The 20,760-nt window shown below is 42.6% G+C and overlaps 1 protein-coding gene across 6 annotated transcripts in view; it reads left to right on the top strand.

Annotated features, from left to right (window-relative positions):
- Positions 1 to 20,760, top strand: part of LOC308293352 (NACHT, LRR and PYD domains-containing protein 12-like) — a 93,165-nt gene that overhangs the window by 36,364 nt on the left and 36,041 nt on the right. For 4 of the 6 annotated variants that reach the window (XM_080735821.1, XM_080735823.1, XM_080735825.1 and 1 more), the window contains 3 exons: positions 362 to 2,237; positions 6,377 to 6,541; positions 8,802 to 8,978. In XM_080735821.1, coding sequence (XP_080591947.1) covers positions 362 to 2,237; positions 6,377 to 6,541; positions 8,802 to 8,978 — 2,218 coding nt within the window. Of the gene's footprint in view, positions 1 to 361; positions 2,238 to 6,376; positions 6,542 to 8,801; positions 8,979 to 12,021; positions 12,154 to 13,069; positions 13,120 to 16,960; positions 19,519 to 20,760 lie in introns of those variants that run through there. The other 2 variants (XM_080735826.1, XM_080735824.1) reach the window with 2 other exon arrangements.

The following is a 20,760-nucleotide window of genomic DNA, read 5'->3' on the forward strand; positions in this document are numbered from 1 at the left end:
AACCACTTAAACCCCTTATGTTGTTTAGTGGAGACCCTCAGGGCTCTATACTAGTGGATTTTCTCTTTTCACTCAAAAAAAAAAAAAAAAAAAAAAAAATATATATATATATATATATATGTATATATATATATATATATATATATATATATATATATATATTTGCTGAAAATAGCAGATCTACACGCTTACACATCACTTTGTAAGCTTGTAGATCTGCTATTTTCTGTCAAAGGCTTCCCCTGAATACAGAAGCTGGTGTTTAAGTTTAGTTAAATTAATAATGTGCATACACAGCTGTAAGGATGTAAATTTATAAATTCAACTGAATGTTTAAAATGTCTTCATTGTCTTCTCATAGCAGGTGTCAGTCCGCAGGAGGTTCTAAAGGTTTATAAGGTCGGTTTGAACCGTCTTGATCGTGTGACATACGTCACTGAAGTGCCCTCCCTCAGCAGCATCTACACAGAGCTCTACATCTCAGCGGGAGAGAGTGAAGGGGTTAATACCCAACATGAGGTGTGGCAGCTTGAGAAAGCTTCCAAGAAGAAGACCCTCCATGACCAACCAATCAAATGCTGTGACATCTTTAAGCCCCTCCTCCTTGGCAGAGACGAACCCATCAGAAGAGTTCTGACCAAGGGCATCGCTGGCATTGGAAAAACATTCTCTGTGCGTAAGTTCACTCTGGACTGGGCAAGGGGTTTGGAAAACCAAGACGTCATTCTCCTGGTTCCCTTCTCATTCCGGGAGCTGAACCTGGTCAGAGATGAGCAGCACAGTCTTCTCTCACTGATCCATCGTTTCCACCCAGAATTAAAGAAGGTCACAGCAGAGCAGCTCGCTGTCTGGAAGGTTGGCTTCATCTTTGATGGTCTGGATGAAAGCAGGTTTCCGCTGAAATTCGAGAACATTCGCAATGGGTCTCATGTCTTCCAAGAGAATGACATTGTTTCTGATGTCACAGTGACATCATCAGTGGGTTTGCTGTTGACAAACCTCATCGAGGGGAATCTGCTCCCCTCAGCCCTCCTCTGGATAACTACCAGATCTGCAGCAGCCAATCAGATCCCTCCTGATTGTGTTGACTTGGAGACAGAAATACGAGGTTTCACAGACCCCCAGAAGGAGGAGTTCTTCAGGAAGAGATTCAGAGATGATGAGAAGCTGGCCAGCAAAATCATCTCACACATGAAGACATCAAGGAGCCTCCACATCATGTGTCACATCCCAGTCTTCTGTTCGATCACCGCTACCGTTCTGGAGGACATGTTGAAGACAGACGAGACAGAACAGCTGCCCACGACCCAGACTCAGATGTACAGCCACTTCCTGTCGGTCCAGACAAAGCGGAAGTGGAAGAAGTATGATGACAGTCATGATTTGAATCAACAGCAGCTCATGGAGAAGGACAGGGAGGTTCTTCTGAAGCTGGGCAGGCTGGCGTTTGAACATCTGGAGAAAGGCAGTGTCATGTTCTACCAAGAAGACCTGGAGGAGTGTGGCCTTGATGTGAAAGAAGCCTCGCTGTACTCAGGAGTGTGCACAGAGATCTTCAAAGAAGAGACTGTTCAATCTGAGAGAAAGGTCTACAGCTTTGTTCATCTGAGCATCCAGGAGTTTATGGCTGCAGTCTACCTGTTCCACTGTTTCACACAGAAGAACATGGAGGTACTGAAGACATTCCTGGGAGAAGAAGACAAAGGGGAGAGGTGGCTATGGAGGATGGCAGGAGGAGGAGGTGAAGAAGAAATGACCCTGGAAGACCTCCTGTACAGAGTCATGATAAAATCCCAGGAGAGTAAAAATGGCCACCTGGACCTCTTTGTCCGCTTCCTTCATGGCCTCTTACTGGAGTCCAACCAGAGTCTGTTAGGAGGCCTACTGAGTCAAACAAAGTGCAGTCCAAAGAGCATCCAGAATGTCATTAACAACCTGAAGGAGATGACCACTGAATATCACTCTCTTTATGGTGATATCTCTTATACTATCTCTCCTGAGAGAATGATCAAGATCTTCCACTGTTTGATGGAAATGAACGACCACTCAGTACTTCAGGAGATCCAAAAGTACCTGAAGTCAGGGTACAGTCTGTCTCCATCCCAGTGTTCAGCTCTGGCCGCCATGCTGCTGATGTCAGAGGAGGTTCTGGAAGTGTTGGACCTGGACAAATACAACACATCAGAGGAGGGGCGATGGAGACTGATCCCAGCTGTGAGGAACTGCAGAAAGGCTCGGTTAGTAGTCATGTGAATAGAAACATCCTAGAGTCAATCTGCCATTACAGTTAACACTATAACTAGAAACTAAGGTTGTTAGGGTAATAATAATAATAATAATAATAATACTGTCTATGCAATGGCAGTGTTAGGAAAGTTCACTTTCTACACTAGTTAAAATTCAAGTTCACAACTTCTAAAATGAACTAGTTCAGTTCTTAGTTCATAATTCCACATTTTGAACTAATTCATGGTTCCCCAAAATGAACTAACGTAGTTATTTTTTTAGACGTTGCTGGGAGCTATTATGTGTGACACAGCCCATATAGACCACACAGCAATTATTTCATCCAATTTAACATTGAGCAGCCCACAATGTTTAGGTTCCCACTCTTCCTGCACCCTTATTGTGAAGGTAGACGTTTCTTACTGTCGCATATCTTGCATGTTTCCACATGTTTCCGAATGGTTAAAATAGCAAGCTGACAACGTCTCATGGATGCGATGCGTTGTGAGCTTGCAGATCAGCTATTTTAGGCAGGCAACACACGTCAAAAGACAAAGTATAAGTCAGGCTTTACTTGGGAGACATATGAGGCGATGCACACACAGTGCTTCAACTAGGAATGCAAAGAAATACCAGACGACGGGTGACTTCGGTCGCCCACGTGAACGAGCCGACCAGCACCGTTCACGGATGTCAGAATGAACGCGTTTGACAATAACGTTCATCCAGAGGAAATAAAGAACGTTCAGTTCACATTCGCCCAAAATAGGAACGTAAGAGTGCGGTGGTGCAGTCGGTATTGCTGTCGTCTCACAGCTAGAAGGTCCTGGGTTTGATTCCCGCCGGGGGACGCTGTGGGCGCTGTGGCCGTGTTCCCTCCTCCGTGTCATCAGCGCCCACACCCTTGGTGGGGTTGGCAATAGAGCATCGCAGTGAGGTGTCGGAAGCAAACTGGCCATACATTTTTACCATAGGGTTTTTCATTATCAGCCACAAAGTCGTAGCAATTCACCACTAGGCTGGTGGTTGTAAAATGGTTCTATATGCTCCTGTAGAACCTGTAGAGTATGCAATCACTCTAGTTTTGGTAAAAACATGTTTTAATAAAGATCGCACGGAGAAGAACTGCATTACCCATACTGCTTGCGGTGAAATTGACGTCTGTGATTGGTGGAGATTCCTCTTCTTTTGCGGTTGCTGCGAAAATAGCTACTGCCCCCTGTCTGCCCGGCAGATTATTGCACTTCAGCAGAACTCTGTGGGCGAGTGTCTTTCAAATACAAATATGATGCACTGTGTTAAAGATGACGATAAGAGCGTCCACAGAGATGACAATCACTACGCTGGCCTGGATAACTAAACTGAGCGTGATTTAAGGGATATATTTCAGGAAACAAGTGTCATTCGCAATGCATTCTGGGAGTGTAGTTTCCGCAATTTTGAAAATAATGATGTACACAGTCTTGTACCCTTCCCTTTTTTTCAGCTTTCTAATTAATCGTTGCATTAGAAAAAAAATATATATTATCATCTCACCAACCGAGGTGGCTTTGTCAAAGGCTTAAAATACTTTATGAAATGTCTATGGAAGAAATGAAAGGGGAAAACGCTTCCGACACCAGAGTGAAGACGGGGTGGGGCTTCAACTGTGATGCTCTATAGGGCCTTTCTGTGTGGAGTTTGCATGTTCTTCCTGTGTCTCCTAGGGTAGATACCCTCACAAAAACATGCAGTAATCCTGGTCTCTATAATGCTTGCCCCTGGCCAGCCGGATGGAGGGGAAAGGAACTGGTTGGAATAACATGTTCCTTCCATGCAGGTCCAACCGGGATATCTCCCACCTGTCAGGTGAAAAGAAGCAGCCTGCTCACTCTTCATGCACTGAAGGAAGCATGAGCTCAGTTCAGGGTCCTCCCCAGGCGTGAGAGCAGAGCCCATTAGGCAATTAATGGGTTACAAAATCGTGGGATAAAGAATATAAGAAATAAAATAAAAAAATAGGAACCCGTTCATTGAACACGTTCAGGCACATCACTGGTGACTGGTGGTATTTTGTGTACGTACAACGTCCTCAATAAAGCAGGGTAAATAAGAGAAAGACGCAATTCAGGGAAATTGCAAGTGTGGTTGCCATAATGCGAGTCACAAGGAATCTGCTGTGAAATTAATTCCGTCTTATCATTTATATTAGATACTGTGATGTAATTTATATTAGATACAGTGATGTCATTTATATTAGATACTGTGATGTCATGTATATTAGATACTGTGATGTCAAGTGAAGCATGACCAAAAGCTTCACCTTTCTGTTGTTCAGCCGTCCAACCTGGATAACATTACTCAGAAAGTTTACAAAACACAGCTTCACTTTGCTGGGAAAACATTCTCTGAGTGAATACAATAGTGTGTTGCTATAGCAACCACACTAACTAAACTAAGAGTGTAAAATCCCTGCTGGTTGAACCCACCAGACCAGTGGTTTGAACCCACTGACACTCAGTAGTGGAACTTAAAATAAAAATCACACCCAGTGTGAAGTGAGCAGTGCCTTTTAATTACAACGTCTGGACGGACATACACACAAAGCCAAATCTAGGAGTGATTAGCACCACTCAAAAAGGACCAGATCATTAATATTTTTCAATGCTATTATTCTTTACTATAGGTTTACTTCTAAATAAAGAGCCATGTCTGATTCATGGCAGGCTGTGTAAAGCCTTGATTTGTGCATCTCAGGTTCATCAGATGATGAATTCCACCAAATCAAATGTGCCTTCATGTGTTCATCATTTGCATTGTTCCCTGTTTAACACAATAAAAGACAACCAAAATATCTGATCTATAAGCTTACAATACTTTGCATCGCAACACCTTGACATCTTGTAAATCAGCTTTATTTGGAAAGCGAGTCCCTTATGCAATGTCATGTAAACAACAATAAGCACGTTACAATAAATAATTGCGACCGTCAGGTCGCACTTACTATCAAAACCACCACAAAGTGTAAGTAACTCCGTCCGTCCGTCCGTCCGTCCGTCCCTCTGTCTGTCTGTAACACCTCACACGTCACACTCTTGCCCTGCTCATATCTCCGCAACCGTTGCCCCGATCCATGCCAAATTTTGCACACACGTTCCTTGCCTGCCAAACTACAACCTCCAAGGACCCCCGGAGCTCCAGGGACCCCCAGGTCCCTGGGGGACCCCCAGATGTAAAAAATGACCAAATGTGCAAAAATGACCAAATGACCACCCCAACGGGGCTGCTCACGGGGAATTCCCGGGGACCACCGACTCCTGGTGCACCAGAACGGATGCAAAAGTGGTGGCGCCCCCAGTGGAGGACCCCCTCCACTGCAGCTCACATAAAATGCCGTAACTCGGGCTAGGAGCGTCCGGGAGAGCCGGGGCCGGTACCTATTCGTCCGCCAAGGCAACGCGGAGACCCCACCCCTCATTTCTCACATGCCCCTCTTCTAGCGCCACCATGAGGCCGATTCTTGCAAAACAACACTGCTCCTACAGATTTTGCCCTAAAATCACACAAATCGGTACACACTATGTCTACACGTCCCCCTACACTCAGGAACCAATGCCACTTACAGCCCTCTTTGTGTATACATGTCACCTGACGGTCGCTTATCTCCTGATTAGGGAGTCTTACTGGTATTATATACATAATAATAACCATTTCATGTTAATATTCTTAAAGATATTTTGTTTGGATCCAAAGTGTTGTGCCTGGTGGCTGAATAAAATTACTATTACCAATGCTGTAGTAAAGCTGAATATCTCTATGGACAACTTATAAACAAAGCCAGATCAAAGCCTGCAGCTGTGGCCCAGCTTGAGGAGACAGGGATGAGAAATAGAGAGACTGAATGATGGTCTCTAGCAGCTTGTTTGTAAAGCTTTTACACAGTTTAGGCAGTAAATATGCAATATAGTGTGAAATCTTTGATATCAAAATTGTTATCTTTCTCTGTACAGTCATTCTGTGCTGTCAAGTGGTGTTGTCTATTCCACACTCTGCTCTGCTAAATACTGTTTATGTCTGGATAACTAGATAGGAGATCTTTTATTTAACTCCCATGACAGTGAACTGTGTGTAATTTGTTTTGATAATCCGCTTATTTAATCTGCATTTACAGACTTGTTGGCTGTGGCCTCGGAAAGAGAGAGGTTGAAGTTGTGGCTTCAGCTCTCAGCTCTAATCCTTCCCTTTTGAGAGAATTGGACCTCAGTGAAAACAACCTGCAGGACTCAGGACTCTGTGAAGGACTGAAGAGTCTGCACTGTAGACTGGAGATTCTACGGTAAGATACATTTACCTGATTTATTTTGATCACTTCTGTTTTATTATGTACTTTACTTTACTTAATTAATAAGCTTTATATCATGGTAACCCAAGCCTCTGTGCCTGAGTAGACATTAAAATGACCCAAAACATGTTTGAAAGTGTAATATCCCTTTAGAGGCAAATGTATAGGCTATTTCGTCATACAACGGGATTGTACACGAGAATAGCTGATCTACAAGCTCATAATGTGTCGAGGACGCAACACTTGAGAGCTTGTAGATCGGCTATTTTTGAAGTGCAACCCGCCACAGTTATCAAGCTTTACTGAGGTACGCAACAGATCAACATACTGTATAATCAATAGCTTGCATCTACCTACTGTACCAATCAACTATCGTTCTATTAGCCTAGGCATGAGGTTCCCAAACTGAGGGTCGGGACCCCCAAGGGGGGTCTAATCCAGATGACTAGCTTAATGTGCATTGTTTTCTCACTCAACAGTAAACAAACCAACAAACAGTATAAGTGTATACAGGGCACATTTATAATTGTACATTTTAATAACTTTTAAGACCTGTTTAACACCAGATTGGAAATTGTCAAATATTACAGAAGGGGGACCCCGCTGCCATGGTGTTGAAGGCGCATACCACATACTAGGCTATGATGCCTGCTGGCGTCGCCGGTTCGATTCCCGATCCGGACGACCTTTGCCGCATGTCATTCCCCATCTCTCTCCCCATTTCCTGTCAGTGTACTACTGTCCTATCGGATAAAGGCATAAAAAGTCCAAAAACAAATCTTTTAAAAAAACAGAAGGAAGAGGCTACAAGAGCTTGAAGTTTGGCTATTTTCACAAGTCGAGTCAAACTAAAAACAACATATGTGTGTCCAAGCTCCAGATTCAATCATTTTATTGCTTCTGCCACAGTTCACCAGTTGAGCTTCTTTACTCTGTTAAAGGGACATAACAACAAGAACCAAATGTTAACATTTACATACATACATTTACAGAACAATAATAAAAGACACTTCTTATATCTGTGCATATCTTACTGCAATTTTTGGAGCTGCTGTGTTCCTTTTTCTTGGGTTGACAAAAAAAAACTATTAGCACCTCATTGGATATTTGCTACAGTATCTCTCTACCGTTGGAATGATATTGTAATGGCTGGGGTTTATTTCCCGGGCAGACATGACAACCTTCTTTAATATAACTGTCCTTATTCACTTCTTGCACACAGAGCAACAACAACACAACACTAGGAAAACTCTTCCACTCTCGCGCCTTTTAGAACTGCGCCTGCGTATTTCCCCCAAAACATCACACTTAAGGTCCCCCCAATAATCTGAAAGCATTCCCATATTTTAACACATGCAGGTTAACTTAAGGTAGCACCGGGACACTACAATATTATGTAGACAGACTATATTTAATATTCCCACCACTTATGGATGAGGAGTGGTTTCATCATTCTTATAACTCAACTGTCCAGCTGGTGGGAGCATCACTTACATTTCCTGGTTCTGTCTCTTGTCTCTTCACATAACCTCCATATTGTAGCTTATGAAATGTTATAATATTGGGGGAAATGCAAACTAACGTTGTGTCGGTGCTCCGCCTCGAAGCCAGATCAAAGCCTGCAGCTGTGGCCCAGCTTGAGGAGACAGGGATGAGAAATAGAGAGACTGAATGCTGGTCTCTAGCAGCTTGTTTGTAAAGCTTTTACACAGTTTAGGCAGTAAATATGCAATGTACCGGTAGTTCAGTCTTCATTTCACACCTTTAACTGCTGGTTGAAATCTTTGATATAGAAATGTATATATTTTCCGTAAAGTCATTCTGTGCTGTCAAGAGGTGTCGTCTATTCCAGGGGTTCCCAAACTTTTTTGGCTCAGGTCACCCCTACAAATACTTTATTTTCATCCGAGGCACCACTACATTATCTTAATGAATGCAGGGGTGCCTTTTCACTCCTGGCACCTTATATTTATGGCATATTTTAGCAAGGAAAACATTGAGATAATGGCTATTTTGCTTAGAACTGACTGAAGATTTAAAAGTATAAAATGATCCTAAATTGTTGTTTTTAAGTGTCCAAATAAATTCGGAATATTATCACCCACTTTGAAAACCCCTGGTCTATTCCACACTCTGCTCCGCTAAATACTGTTTATGTCTGGATAACTAGATAGGAGATCTTTCATTTAACTCCCATGACAGTGAACTATGTATCATTTGTTTTGATAATCTCTTATTTAATCCTCATTTACAGACTTGTTGGCTGTGACCTCAGACAGACAGAGGTTGAAGTTGTGGCTTCAGCTCTCAGCTCTAATCCTTCCCATTTGAGAGAATTGGACCTCAGTGAAAACAACCTGCACGACTCAGGACTACTGGAGCTGCTCTGTGAAGGACTGAAGAGTCTGCACTGTAGGCTGGAGATTCTACGGTAAGATACATTACCCAAAGCATCTGTTTTATTATGTACTGTAATATGTGAATATAATATGAATGCAGTGGTGAGAATGTATTAATAAGCTCTTTATCATGGTTACCCAAGCCTATGTGCCTGAGTAGACGTTAAAATGACCCAAAACATGTTTCAAAGGGTAATATCCCTTTAAGGCAAATTGAAAGGCTACTTTGTCATACAACAGGATTCGTCATACAATAGGATTGTGCACCGAGAATAGCTGATCTACAGGCTCATAATGCGTCAAGGACGCAACGCTTGAGAGCTTGTAGATCGGCTATTTTCAACGTGCGACCTGTTGTAGCTACGCCACAGTTATCAAGCTTTACCGAGATACGCAACAGATCAATAATTAATCAATAGCCTGCATCTACCTACTGTACCAATCAATTATCATTCTATTAGCCTAGGCCTGTGGTTCCCAAGTTATTTGGGGGTCCCCTGATGATTAGCTCAATGTGCAACATTGTTTTCTCACTCAACAATAAACAAACCAACATAAAGTATAAGTGACTCCCTGTCGCACTTAGAACAACGGACTCACTCGCTAGCTTTCGCCGTGGACTGAAGACTCACCTTTTCAGACTCCACCTAAACCCTTAGCACTACAGAAAAATCAATGAATACATGAAGCTAGTTAGCATTTGTTTGTTTTTTTATGTTTTTTTAGAACTTTGATTATATGGTGTTTTTCTAGATAGATATCCTTTTGCATTTGTTATATTGTTGATGATGTACTGACATATTATCTTGTTTATTATTGTGATGTTATCTGCTGATTGTAAGTCGCTTTGGATTAAAAGCGTCTGCTAAATGCCTAAACTGTATACATTTCTAAAGGCCTTTTAGGACCTTTTTAAAACCAAATTGGACAATATCACAGAATGAAGAGGCAACATTTGTGATAGCTGATCTACAAGCTCACTGCGAGGCGTTGGGAGCTTGTTTGGCTATTTTCACCATATGTATCTGGAGTCAAACTAAAAAGAACATACTGTATGTTTTTCAAAGCTCCAGATTAAATTATTTTATTGCAACTGCCACAGTTCACCAAGTTGAGCTTCTTAACTCTGTTAAATGGTTAACTTAAAGCATTTCTTTATGTTAACCCATATACAGTTACAGAACAATATATAAGATACTTCTTATATCTGTGCATATCTTTGATGCATTTTTTGGAACTGCTATTTTCCCCTTTCTGGGTTTGTCATCTGTTTTCTTCTCAACCGTGGAAGAAGGTCCAAGCATCGTGTTGAAATAAAGAGTTTATATCACTCATGATGTCAGCCAGTCCATTATTTTCCCCACCAGTATGCATCGTGTCTATACCACGTGACAACCTTCCCCGGAATGCTAAAATGCAGGGGACTGTCTGAATAAATTAGTGATTTAAACCTTTTATTTCAACACGCTGCTTCGACTTTCTTCCACGCTTGGAGAGTGGACAGATGGGGGACTGTCATGGGACCTTTGCTTTCTTGATCGAATGTTCAAAAAAGGTAAAAAGTGGCGAAGAGGCGGGCGTTCTCCCAGCAGTCTGATAAAGAGAGGAGCTGCATAGAGCGAACCAGCAGCTCGTGGTCTCGGTTGCTACTCCACGCGTCCAAAGTTTATAATCCAATCCAGTGGTTGTAGTTGTAGTTTTAGGGCCACTCACCAGGCTGTGTCACCGACGAAAGTATAATCCATCTGCCTTTGAGTCAGATTTACTGTATTCGCACTGAATCGCACTTTAGCTGCCATGCTAGCAATCAAACAGCTGAGCTAACTTGTTTTCACTTCTGCACGAGCCTCGCGTGCCTGAGCGTGCGTGCGGTCGTGTGTGTGTGTGTGTGCGTGCGCCGTGCGGTGTACATACGTTACGGAAGGCTCATCCTAATCCTGCGTTAGATTCGCTTGTCATTTTTAGCAAACAAACAAGCGGTGTTTCTTCTGTGTGCGTGCGCGTCGTGTGTGCGTGTGGTCCGTGCGCGTGTGGTCCGTGCGCGTGCGGTGTGTGCGTGCGGTGTGTGCACCTATGGTGTGCACACGACTGTGTTGTCATCCGCAGGGGAGGGGCATAGAGTACATAGGTCTACTGTAAAACAACTAGGCCTATAGATTTTCACACTAAACGTTATTTCTTTATAAAAAACCCAAAGAAAATCTTTTTTACATATTTTTTTGTTTTGATTTGACTGACAACAATACTTTATACATGTATGATGTCACAGAAGCCAACAAATAAAAGGTTCAAGAGAGAGAAATGTTTGAATAAGTGTCATTCATAAAAGGGCCAATTTCTCAGGTTTCCGTTTTGTTTTCCTCCTCTGGGGAAAAACAGACATTTTTAAAACTAATATAGCTCAACAATGAAACATCGTTGAAACCTCTGGTTAACTTCTGGTGAAAGTGCTCGAGTTGCACTTTATTTGAGATACTGGGTGACATTTTTTTGTCTTTTCGATAATTCTCAGTAGAGCTAGAAAGACTGGTGAAAATAGTAGTTTATAATGGTGGAATCGGAATAGTGCAGGCCAGTAATCAGTAGCATGGAAAGTGTTAACTGCTGGTTGTAATCTTTGATATTAAAATGTATATATTTTTCCGTAAAGTCATTCTATGCTGTCAAGAGGTGTCGTCTATTCCAGGGGTTCCCAAACTTTTTTGTCTCAGGGCACCCTGACACAAAGCTCATGTGAGCTTGTAGATTTGCTATTTTCAACGTGTGACCCCAAGGGAGTCCCAAAACTATTTTTGGGCGTCCCCAGCTTAATGTGCAACATACCGTATAAGTGTATACAGGGTATCTGCATGTTTATAAAGGTACAATTTATTGACTTTAAAACAAGATTTACCAAATTGTCAAATATTCTGGAAGGAAGAGGCAAACATTCTGAAATAGCTCCAAGTGGTCCAAGTGCTTGTCAGGGTGGGGGTTCCCAGTTCAAATATGATTATCAATCAATCAATCAATCAATCAATCAATCAATCAATCAATCAATCAATCAATCAATCTGATGTTTCATTCTTCATTCAGACTGGCTCGCTGCTACTTGTCAGAGAGATGCTGTGAACTTCTGGTCTCAGCTGTAAGCTCTCATCCCTCCCTAAGAGAGCTGGACCTGAGCTCCAACATGATGGTGAATGTTCCAGTCCTGGAGAATTGCAAGTGAGTAGACTTGAGCTGTGTCCATGTTAGTGCACTGAATGGGCAGTGTTTCCCTCATGTGTCTCTGAACAGAGTATTCACTCTGACACAAAGTCACACATAGATGTGTACTTACTGTATTTGTGTGTTTAGTAGGGCTGTCAAAGTTAACGCGATAATTAAGAGTTGATGCACATTCCTTTTAATGGCACAATTTGTTTTGATGTGCAATTAACACTTCAGCTGCCTTTGTTGATGCTCCTCGTCAATGAAAGGGTTAATATCATGACGCCGTTGACAACGCTCCTCGTCAATCTTACTGTATTTACAGTAAAATAATTATTACTAACTATACGGCGCTCCGGTCCAGTCCACATCGACTATTTAATCCCAAAGCTGGCATGTTTACAGCACAAACTAGGCTCGGATGGCGGCCGTCATGACACACTGTCATATGACACATGTCATGTGACTAGATGGGCTAAACGTTGAAGTAAAGTGATAATCCATCGGCGCAAAAACAACCCCGCCCGGCCCTTCAAAATAATAGCAGCGGCCTATGGAGGAAGCGGCGCGGCACCAAGGCACCAAGCATCCCTTCGAAGTAAGGGGCAGCAAAAGTGTTAATGCACTGTGGTGTTTGAACTGTGGTCCATTCCAAACTCTGAGGTAAACGTATTGTTGTAGTTTGATTAAACATAACATGCCACTGAAAAAAGGCTCATATAGCTTATTATCTCCCAAGCAAAGACACCTTCACAATAAAATTAAAAGACTAAAACAAAAAAAGTAAAACAGCCCAGTAGGAACATCCCAAAAAGCCCTTGCTGTCTTGTTTCCGTTGGAGGTCTTGGTATTCAGATTAAATATTTTAATTGATTGACAGCCCTAGTATTTGATTAATCAGATTGAACAAAATATGTTTTTCCTCACTTAGAGTGAAACATGGAGGAGAAGCTTGGCTTAATCCTCAACTCATTACCAGATGTGAGTATCTGTCTGTGTCAATATCACACATTAACATTTTATACACTGTTGTATGCTTGGTTGGCTCCTCCCCAGATGCTGTTCTGAAAACTCTTCAGGAGAGCTTCCAGGGAATTCAGGTTTCTCTGCTCTTGGCCTGGTCCTTAACACCAGCAAGACTAAGTTTAAACACACCACCAAATAACAGGCTAATAAAACATGTTTTCTATTAAAGAATGCTCACATTTGACTGAGTTGACATGTTGATGCTGGAATCCAGGATGGCAGAGATTCCATTATATGGACCAGAGGGCTTGTAGATTGGCTATATTTCCAAAACAACCGATCTATAAGCTCACCATGCGTTGTGAGCTTTTAGATTGTCTATATTTGAAAGTTAGACAAAAATCGCAGATCTACAAGCAGTATGTTTGAAAAGTACTCGATCTACAAGCTCACAACGTGATGTATTTTGTAACGTGTCGCAGCGTGACGCGTTGTGAGCTTGTAGATCTGCTATTTTCAGCAACATTTCTTTTATTTCTACTGCATCTCTTCTCCACTAGTCCCTCCCTAACATTTTATTCTAGTATTTATTTGTTGACAAAATTGTATAAATATTTAGTTTTAGTTTTAGTCAGAGCTTAGTTTTTATTTAGTTTTCGTCGGTGAAAAAAGCGAGTCGATAAACATTTAGTCAACGAAATCAACACTAGAAGAAAGGTTACTAATACGTGCGTGCGTCCATGTGTGGGGAAAAATATCAGATCAACAAGCTTGCGGTGCCGTGCTGCGAGCTTGTAGATCTGCTATTTTAGAAACATATTTGTGCAGGTCTTTGAATATTTTTGACCCGATTCCATTCTAAACCGTTCTTCTAAATCAGTGGTCCTCGAACCTTTTCATGTCACGGACCCCCAAAATTACATGGATTTGGCCACGGACCCCCATCTCAAACATTCTTGTTCCAGGGACCCCCGGAAGTAAAGTTGGCTTTGAAAAATGTACCATTCAAAGGTTTAAACAAAAGTTCATCTTAGCAGATCTACAAGCTCATAGCGCGTCATTTGGTCACTGGGTGTCAGACTAGGATGCAAGGACCCCCATCCGTCCGCTTCACCCACAGGGGTCAAAATAGCAGACGTACAAGCTCACAGCCATATTTTCATCCCATTCTATAAATGTCTTCCAAATCAGTGCTTCTCAAACTGTTTCATGTCAAGGACCCCCAAAATGACACGCGTTTGGCCGCGGACCCCATCTCAAAATATCTTGTTCCAGGGAGCCCCGGGGGTAAAGTTGGCTTTGAAAAATATACCATTCAAAGGTTTACACAAATGTTCATGCTTTTTCAAAAATAGCAGATCTACAAGCTCATAGCACGTCATTTGGTCACTGGGTGCCAGAGTGGACAGCGACTTCCACCCGTCCGGGGACCCCAAAGGGGTCCTTGGGGGCTTACCAGGGGGTCCCCAGTAAACTAGTTCACGCCACATTTTATGCACTTTAACCATAGTTTTCTATTGGCTATTTAAAATACAGATCTACAAGCTCATAGGGCGTCATTTGGTGCCAGAGTAGTTGGCGGGGATCCCCCCTGTGTCCGCGGACCCCCAGGCGTCACGGACTGTGCACCAGGGGGTCTCCAGTAAACTAGTTTGTGCCACATTTTATACTTAGAGCATTGTTCTCTATTGGCTATTCTAAAAATATCAGATCTACAAGCTCATAGCACAACATTTGGTCACTGGGTGCCAGAGTAGTGGGCGGCGACATCCACCTGTCCGGGGACCCCACAGGGGTCCTTGGGTGCTTAAGTAAAGTAAACTAGTTCACACCACATTTTTTGCACTTTAACCATATTAACTCATAATTCAACTATTTTGGCTATGCTAAAATAATAGTTGGCGGAACCCCCCCCCCCCCCGTGTCCGCGGCCCCCAGGGGTCACGGACGGTGCACCAGGGGGTCCTCAGTAAACTACCTTGTGCCACATTTTATAATTTGAGTATAAATTTTTAGCATTTTGTTCTCTATGGGCTATAAAAAAATAGTAGATCTACAAGCTCATAGTGTGTCATTTGGTCACTGGGTGCCAGACTAGTGGGCGGTGACCTCTACTCTTCCGGGGACCCCACAGGGGTCCTTGGGGGCTTACCAGGGGGTTCCCAGTAAACTAGTTCACGCCACATTTTATGCACTTTAACCATACTGCTTTCTATTGGCTATTTAAAATACAGATCTACAAGCTCATAGGGTGTCATTTGATCATTTGGTGCAAGAGTAGTTGGCGGGGATCCCTCCTGTGTCCGCGGACCCCCAGGCGTCACGGACTGTGCACCAGGGGGTCCCCAGTAAACTAGTTTGTGCCACATTTTATATGTTGAGCATTGTTCTCTATGGTCTATTCTAAAAATAGCAGATCTACAAGCTCATAGGGCGTTATTTGGTCACTGGGTGCCAGAGTAGTGGGCGGCGACATCCACCTGTCCGGGGACCCCATAGGGGCTTACCAGGGGGTCCCCAGTAAACTATTTCACGCCACATTATGCACTTTAACCATACTGCTTTCTATTGGCTATTCAAAAATACAGATCTACAAGCTCATAGGGCTTCATTTTGTTATTTGGTGCAAGAGTAGTTGGCGGGGATCCCCCCTGCGTCCGCGGACCCCCAGGGGTCACGGACTGTGCACCAGGGGGTCCCCAGTAAATTAGTTTGTGCCACGTTGTATACTTAGAGCACATCTATTGGCTATTCTAAAAATATCAAATCTACAAGCTCAAAGTGTGAGATTTGGTCACTGAGTGCCAGAGTAGTGGGCGGCGACATCCACCTGTCCGGGGCCCCCACAGGGGTCCTTGGGTACTTACCAGGGGCTCCCCAGTAAACTAGATCACACCACATTTTATGCACTTTAACCATACTGCTCTCTTTTGGCTATGCTAAAATAGCAGATCTACAAGCTCATAGGGTGTCATTTGGTCATTTGGTGCCAGAGTAGTTGGCGGGAATCCCCCCGCGTCCACGGACCCCCAGGGGTCACGGACTTTGCACCAAGGGTCCCCTGTAAACTAGTTTGTGCCACATTTTATACTTGTTTATATCTATTGGCTATTCTAAAAATAGCAGATCTACAAGCTAATACTGTGTCATTTGGTGACTGGGTGCCAGCGTAGTGGGTGGCGACCTCTACTCTTCCGGGGACCCCACAGGGGTCCTTGGAGGCTTACCAGGGGGTCCCCAGTAAACTAGTTCACGCAACATTTCATGCACTTTAACAATACTGCTTTCTATTGGCTATTCAAAAATAGCAGATCTACAAGCTCATAGAGCGTCATTTGGTCACTGGGTGTCAGACTAGGGTGCGAGGACCTCCATCCATCCGCTTCACCCACAGGGGTCAAAATAGCAGACGTACAAGCTCACAGCAATATTTTCACCCCATTCTATAAATGTCTTCCAAATCAATGCTTCTGAAACTGTTTCATGTCAAGGACCCCCAAAATGACACGCGTTTGGCCGCGGACCCCCATCTCAAAATATCTTGTTCCGGTCACAAATGTTCGCTTTTAAAAATATGTATTCAAATAAAATAAGAAATAGCAGACCTACAAGCTCACGGGTGCCACGCTGTGAGCTTGTAGATCTGCTATTTTTCATTAGGCCTAGTTAAAGTATAAAATAATGGTTAAAGCCGCTTCCAGGTCTTATTTCAAGTGTGTGTGTGTGTGTGTGTGTGTGTGTGTGTGTGTGTGTGTGTGTGTGTGTGTGTGTGTGTGTGTGTGTGTGTGTGTGCGCGCGTCAGTCAGTCAGTCAGTGAATGATGTATTTAATATTTACTGTGTTGTTTTCTCATCAGATTTCCAGCGTCTCACTCCGGACACAAACACAGCATACAGATACCTCTCTCTGTCTGAGAACAACAGGAGGGTGACACGGGGACAGGATCAATCATATCCTGAATATCCTGACAGGTTTGATGTATATGGTCAGGTTCTGTGTACAGAGGGTCTGACTGGACGCTGTTACTGGGAGGTAGAGTGCAGTGGAGGGGTTAATATAGCAGTGACTTATAGAGGGATCAGCAGGAAAGGACGTGGTGATGACTGTAGGCTTGGACTCAATAACATGTCCTGGAGACTGGACTGTGATGGTCTTAGTGGTAACAGTTACAGTGTCAGACACAATAATAAGAAGACTGTCCTCCCTGTCAGGGCTTCTAGGGGCTCCAACAGAGTAGCAGTGTTTGTGGACTGTCCTGTTGGGACCCTGTCCTTCTACACAATGTCCTCTGACTCACTGACACACCTGTACACCTTCCACAACACATTCATTGAACCTCTCTATGCTGGGTTCTATGTGTGCTCTGACTCCTCAGTGTGTCTGTGTGAGCAGAGATAGAGTCTCTATGTGAGGGTGACATCAGGTCGCCATGGTTACTCAACATGTTTGAGTGAGTGCAGGTTGTCATGGTGACTAATGGACTCCATATTTGAGCCTGAGTAACTCACAGTGACATCATCATGATGATGTAATCAGCAGCACAGTGACATCACACATTGCAGCTCCTGTAGATTCAGTGTTTCTCTGACGTTGTCATGACAACACCCCCATGTGTTTGACCTTTGACCCCGGACCCCCATAAGACAACATTTGTGTCGTTGAAAAATGTTACAAATTATATAAAAGAAACAAACATTTCCCCTAAAATAGCAGAGCTACAAGCTCACAGCGCAGCGGTGCCGCGCTGCGAGATTGTAGATCTGCTATTTTTGAAAAATCGTGAAAATTTGTGCAGGTCTTTGAATATTTTTTACCCGATTCTTCAAAATCAGTGGTCCTCAAACTGTCAAGGACCCCCAAAATGACATGTAATTGGTCACGGACCCCCATCTCAAAATATGTTGTTTCAGGGACCACCCAGGAACAAAGTTTGTTTTGAAAAATATACATTCAAAGGTTTGCACAAATGTTCATGGTTTAAAAAAAATAGCAGATCTACAAGCTCACAGCGCGTCATTTGGTTGTTTCGTGTCAGAGTGGTGTTCAGTGACCTCCATGCGTCTGTGGACCCCACAAGGGCCATGGACTGTGTACCAGGGGGTCCCCAGTAAAAACAACATTTTAACCACTTTAAGATTATCGTTCGGGGGTGGGTGGCGGGTGGTGGCTGGATATTAAAAAATACAGATCTACAAGCTCATAGCGCGTCGTTTGGTCGTTTCGTGTCAGAGTGGTGTTCGGTGACCTCCATGCGTCTGGGGACCGCACAAGGGTCATGGACTGCGTACCAGGGGGTCCCCAGGAAAAGTAGTTAACATAGCATCACAATCATTTGAACCACTTTATCCATTTGTATGTTGGCTATTCAAAAACAGCAGATCTACAAGCTCACAACGCGTTGCAAAAAAAGTGAAATATTTTTTGGGGGTCCCTGGTACAAATATGTTCAAATGGAGGTCCCTGGTCAAATCCATGTTAATGACAAACTCTATGGTATAAAATGAGTCATCACCACAGGGAGCTTTAGATCTTAGATTAGATCAGATAGAAGTGCACAAACCTCCACTCCACACATTTATAAATATGTATCATAAATACTGTCCATCAATGATGATGATGTAAATATCAGTGTCATACTTGTGTCTCTTATTATATCTCTCTCTTATTATATTATATTTGATCATGTAATTGTCGCAGTATCAATATTGTTTCTTGTATATAAACCTTTATACTGAACCACTTGAACCCCATAAGCTTTATTGACTGGGGTTCCCCAGGGTTCTGTAATTGGTCCCCTGCTTTTCCCCCACCTCTACACCAGCTCTCTTGGGTGAAAATAGCAGATCTACAAGCTGTCTAATAGCTAAGATCTACAATCACAAAGCAACACATTGTGAGCTGTGTTCATTTTGACAGAAAATTATTGTCATATTTTAGTAATTCTGTTTTTCTTTAAATGTCATAACATTTTAGTTGACAAAATCTACAGGTTATTTAGTCGACTAAAATGTATTCTTGGAGGGCTGTGATGATGTTGTAATGCCTGATTTATACTGAGCTCTGTGCCAAAAAAATAGCTGATCTACAAGCTCACATCCTGTCTTTGACGCGTTGTGAACTTGTAGATCGGCTGTTTTCAGGGAGAGCTACACCCGAGTGCAACCAAACATAAAATGACCTTTCTTTTAGTTCTACTGGATCTCTTGTCCACTATAGTCCCTCCCTGACATTTTAGTCTAATTTGTATTTGTTGATGAAAATGTAAATATGTTTTGTCAGAATGTTGTCAATCACTCTGGATTCAAAAATCTACTGAATGTGTTGTTAATGAACTCAAATCAAGCATTGTTTATTCATTGATTCATTATCAGATCATTATTTCCTCACTCATTCCATTATTTTGCTTTCATTGAATATTAATGTGATGCTGTTCTCATTGTTCACATGTTATTGTATGATCATGTGTAGAAGTAATAATTGTTTAATAAACTGATTGTTGACAGTCTGTCATTGTTCCTGTGTATTAATATTCATAGTGCTGTCATGACAACATGGCCACAGCTCATTGGTCATGTATAATAACTAGGTTGGATCTGTTGGGAAAATGCCTTTTTGTTTGTTTGTTTGTTTTGAAAACGTTATACCAGTTACAGTTACCTTGTAGATTTTGATTATTATTACAAAACCTCTTCACTTTCAACACTTTATATACATTGGCTATTTGAAAATAGCAGATCTACAAGCTCACACCACTTGTAGATCTGCTATTTTCAAAAGATAGCAATACATTTTTTGAAAACTTGTGAAATGAGACGTTCACTTGTAATTGAGTGAAAACTGCTGTTTGGACGCCCTCTAGTGTCCGTTAGTCACGGCTCACAACCAGTGGTGGGAAAGTAGAAAACTCTTATTTACTTCAAGTAAAAATATCAATACCACAATGCAGACATAGAAACAGACTGTCAGTGATGCCAACCTACATTAAGGAGCTCTTAATACATTAAATATTATTCTTAATACATAATAAATTGAAACCAGTGTGTGTGTGTGTGTGTGTGTGTGTGTGTGTGTGTGTGTGTGTGTGTGTGTGTGTGTGTGTGTGTGTGTGTGTGTGTGTGTGTGTGTGTGTGTGTGTGCTTCCCCCCTGTCTCAGCTTTACCTTTTTTAGTGAAAGCTGTTGCAAACAGGAAGTGGTAAAGTGTGGGGCTCTACAAGCGCCTACTCCCTCTCAGCTGCATCTTGTATGTTGTCTTTGAGGGGAAAATGGTAAATGGTGCATTTGTAAAGCGCCTTTATCCAAGGTGCTTTAGATTGATTGTGCATTCAATTCACTCACTCACGCACGCACGCACGCACGCGAGCACGCACGCAGCGACGCAGCCACGCACGCACGCGCGCACGCGCACACACACACACACACACATAAGGTCAAGGCTTTATTGTTAGGTCTTTTGTACAGGAGTAAAACTTATTTTGGTTTGGCTTCCGCTCAGTGGTACTGCAGTGGTACAGTATATATAAAATAACAGCAGAACAACAAAAACACAACACATCTAAAGATAAATTAATAAGTAATAATGACTTAGGAAAGCGAGTGCAAAAGGCAAAAGAGCAAAGAGAGTGTAAAAAGCATCCTCAGCTGTACATGTGCATAAA

Source organism: Nannobrachium achirus, assembly GCF_963921795.1.
Source record: "Nannobrachium achirus genome assembly, chromosome: 10".
NCBI classification, from domain to species: domain Eukaryota; kingdom Metazoa; phylum Chordata; class Actinopteri; order Myctophiformes; family Myctophidae; genus Nannobrachium; species Nannobrachium achirus.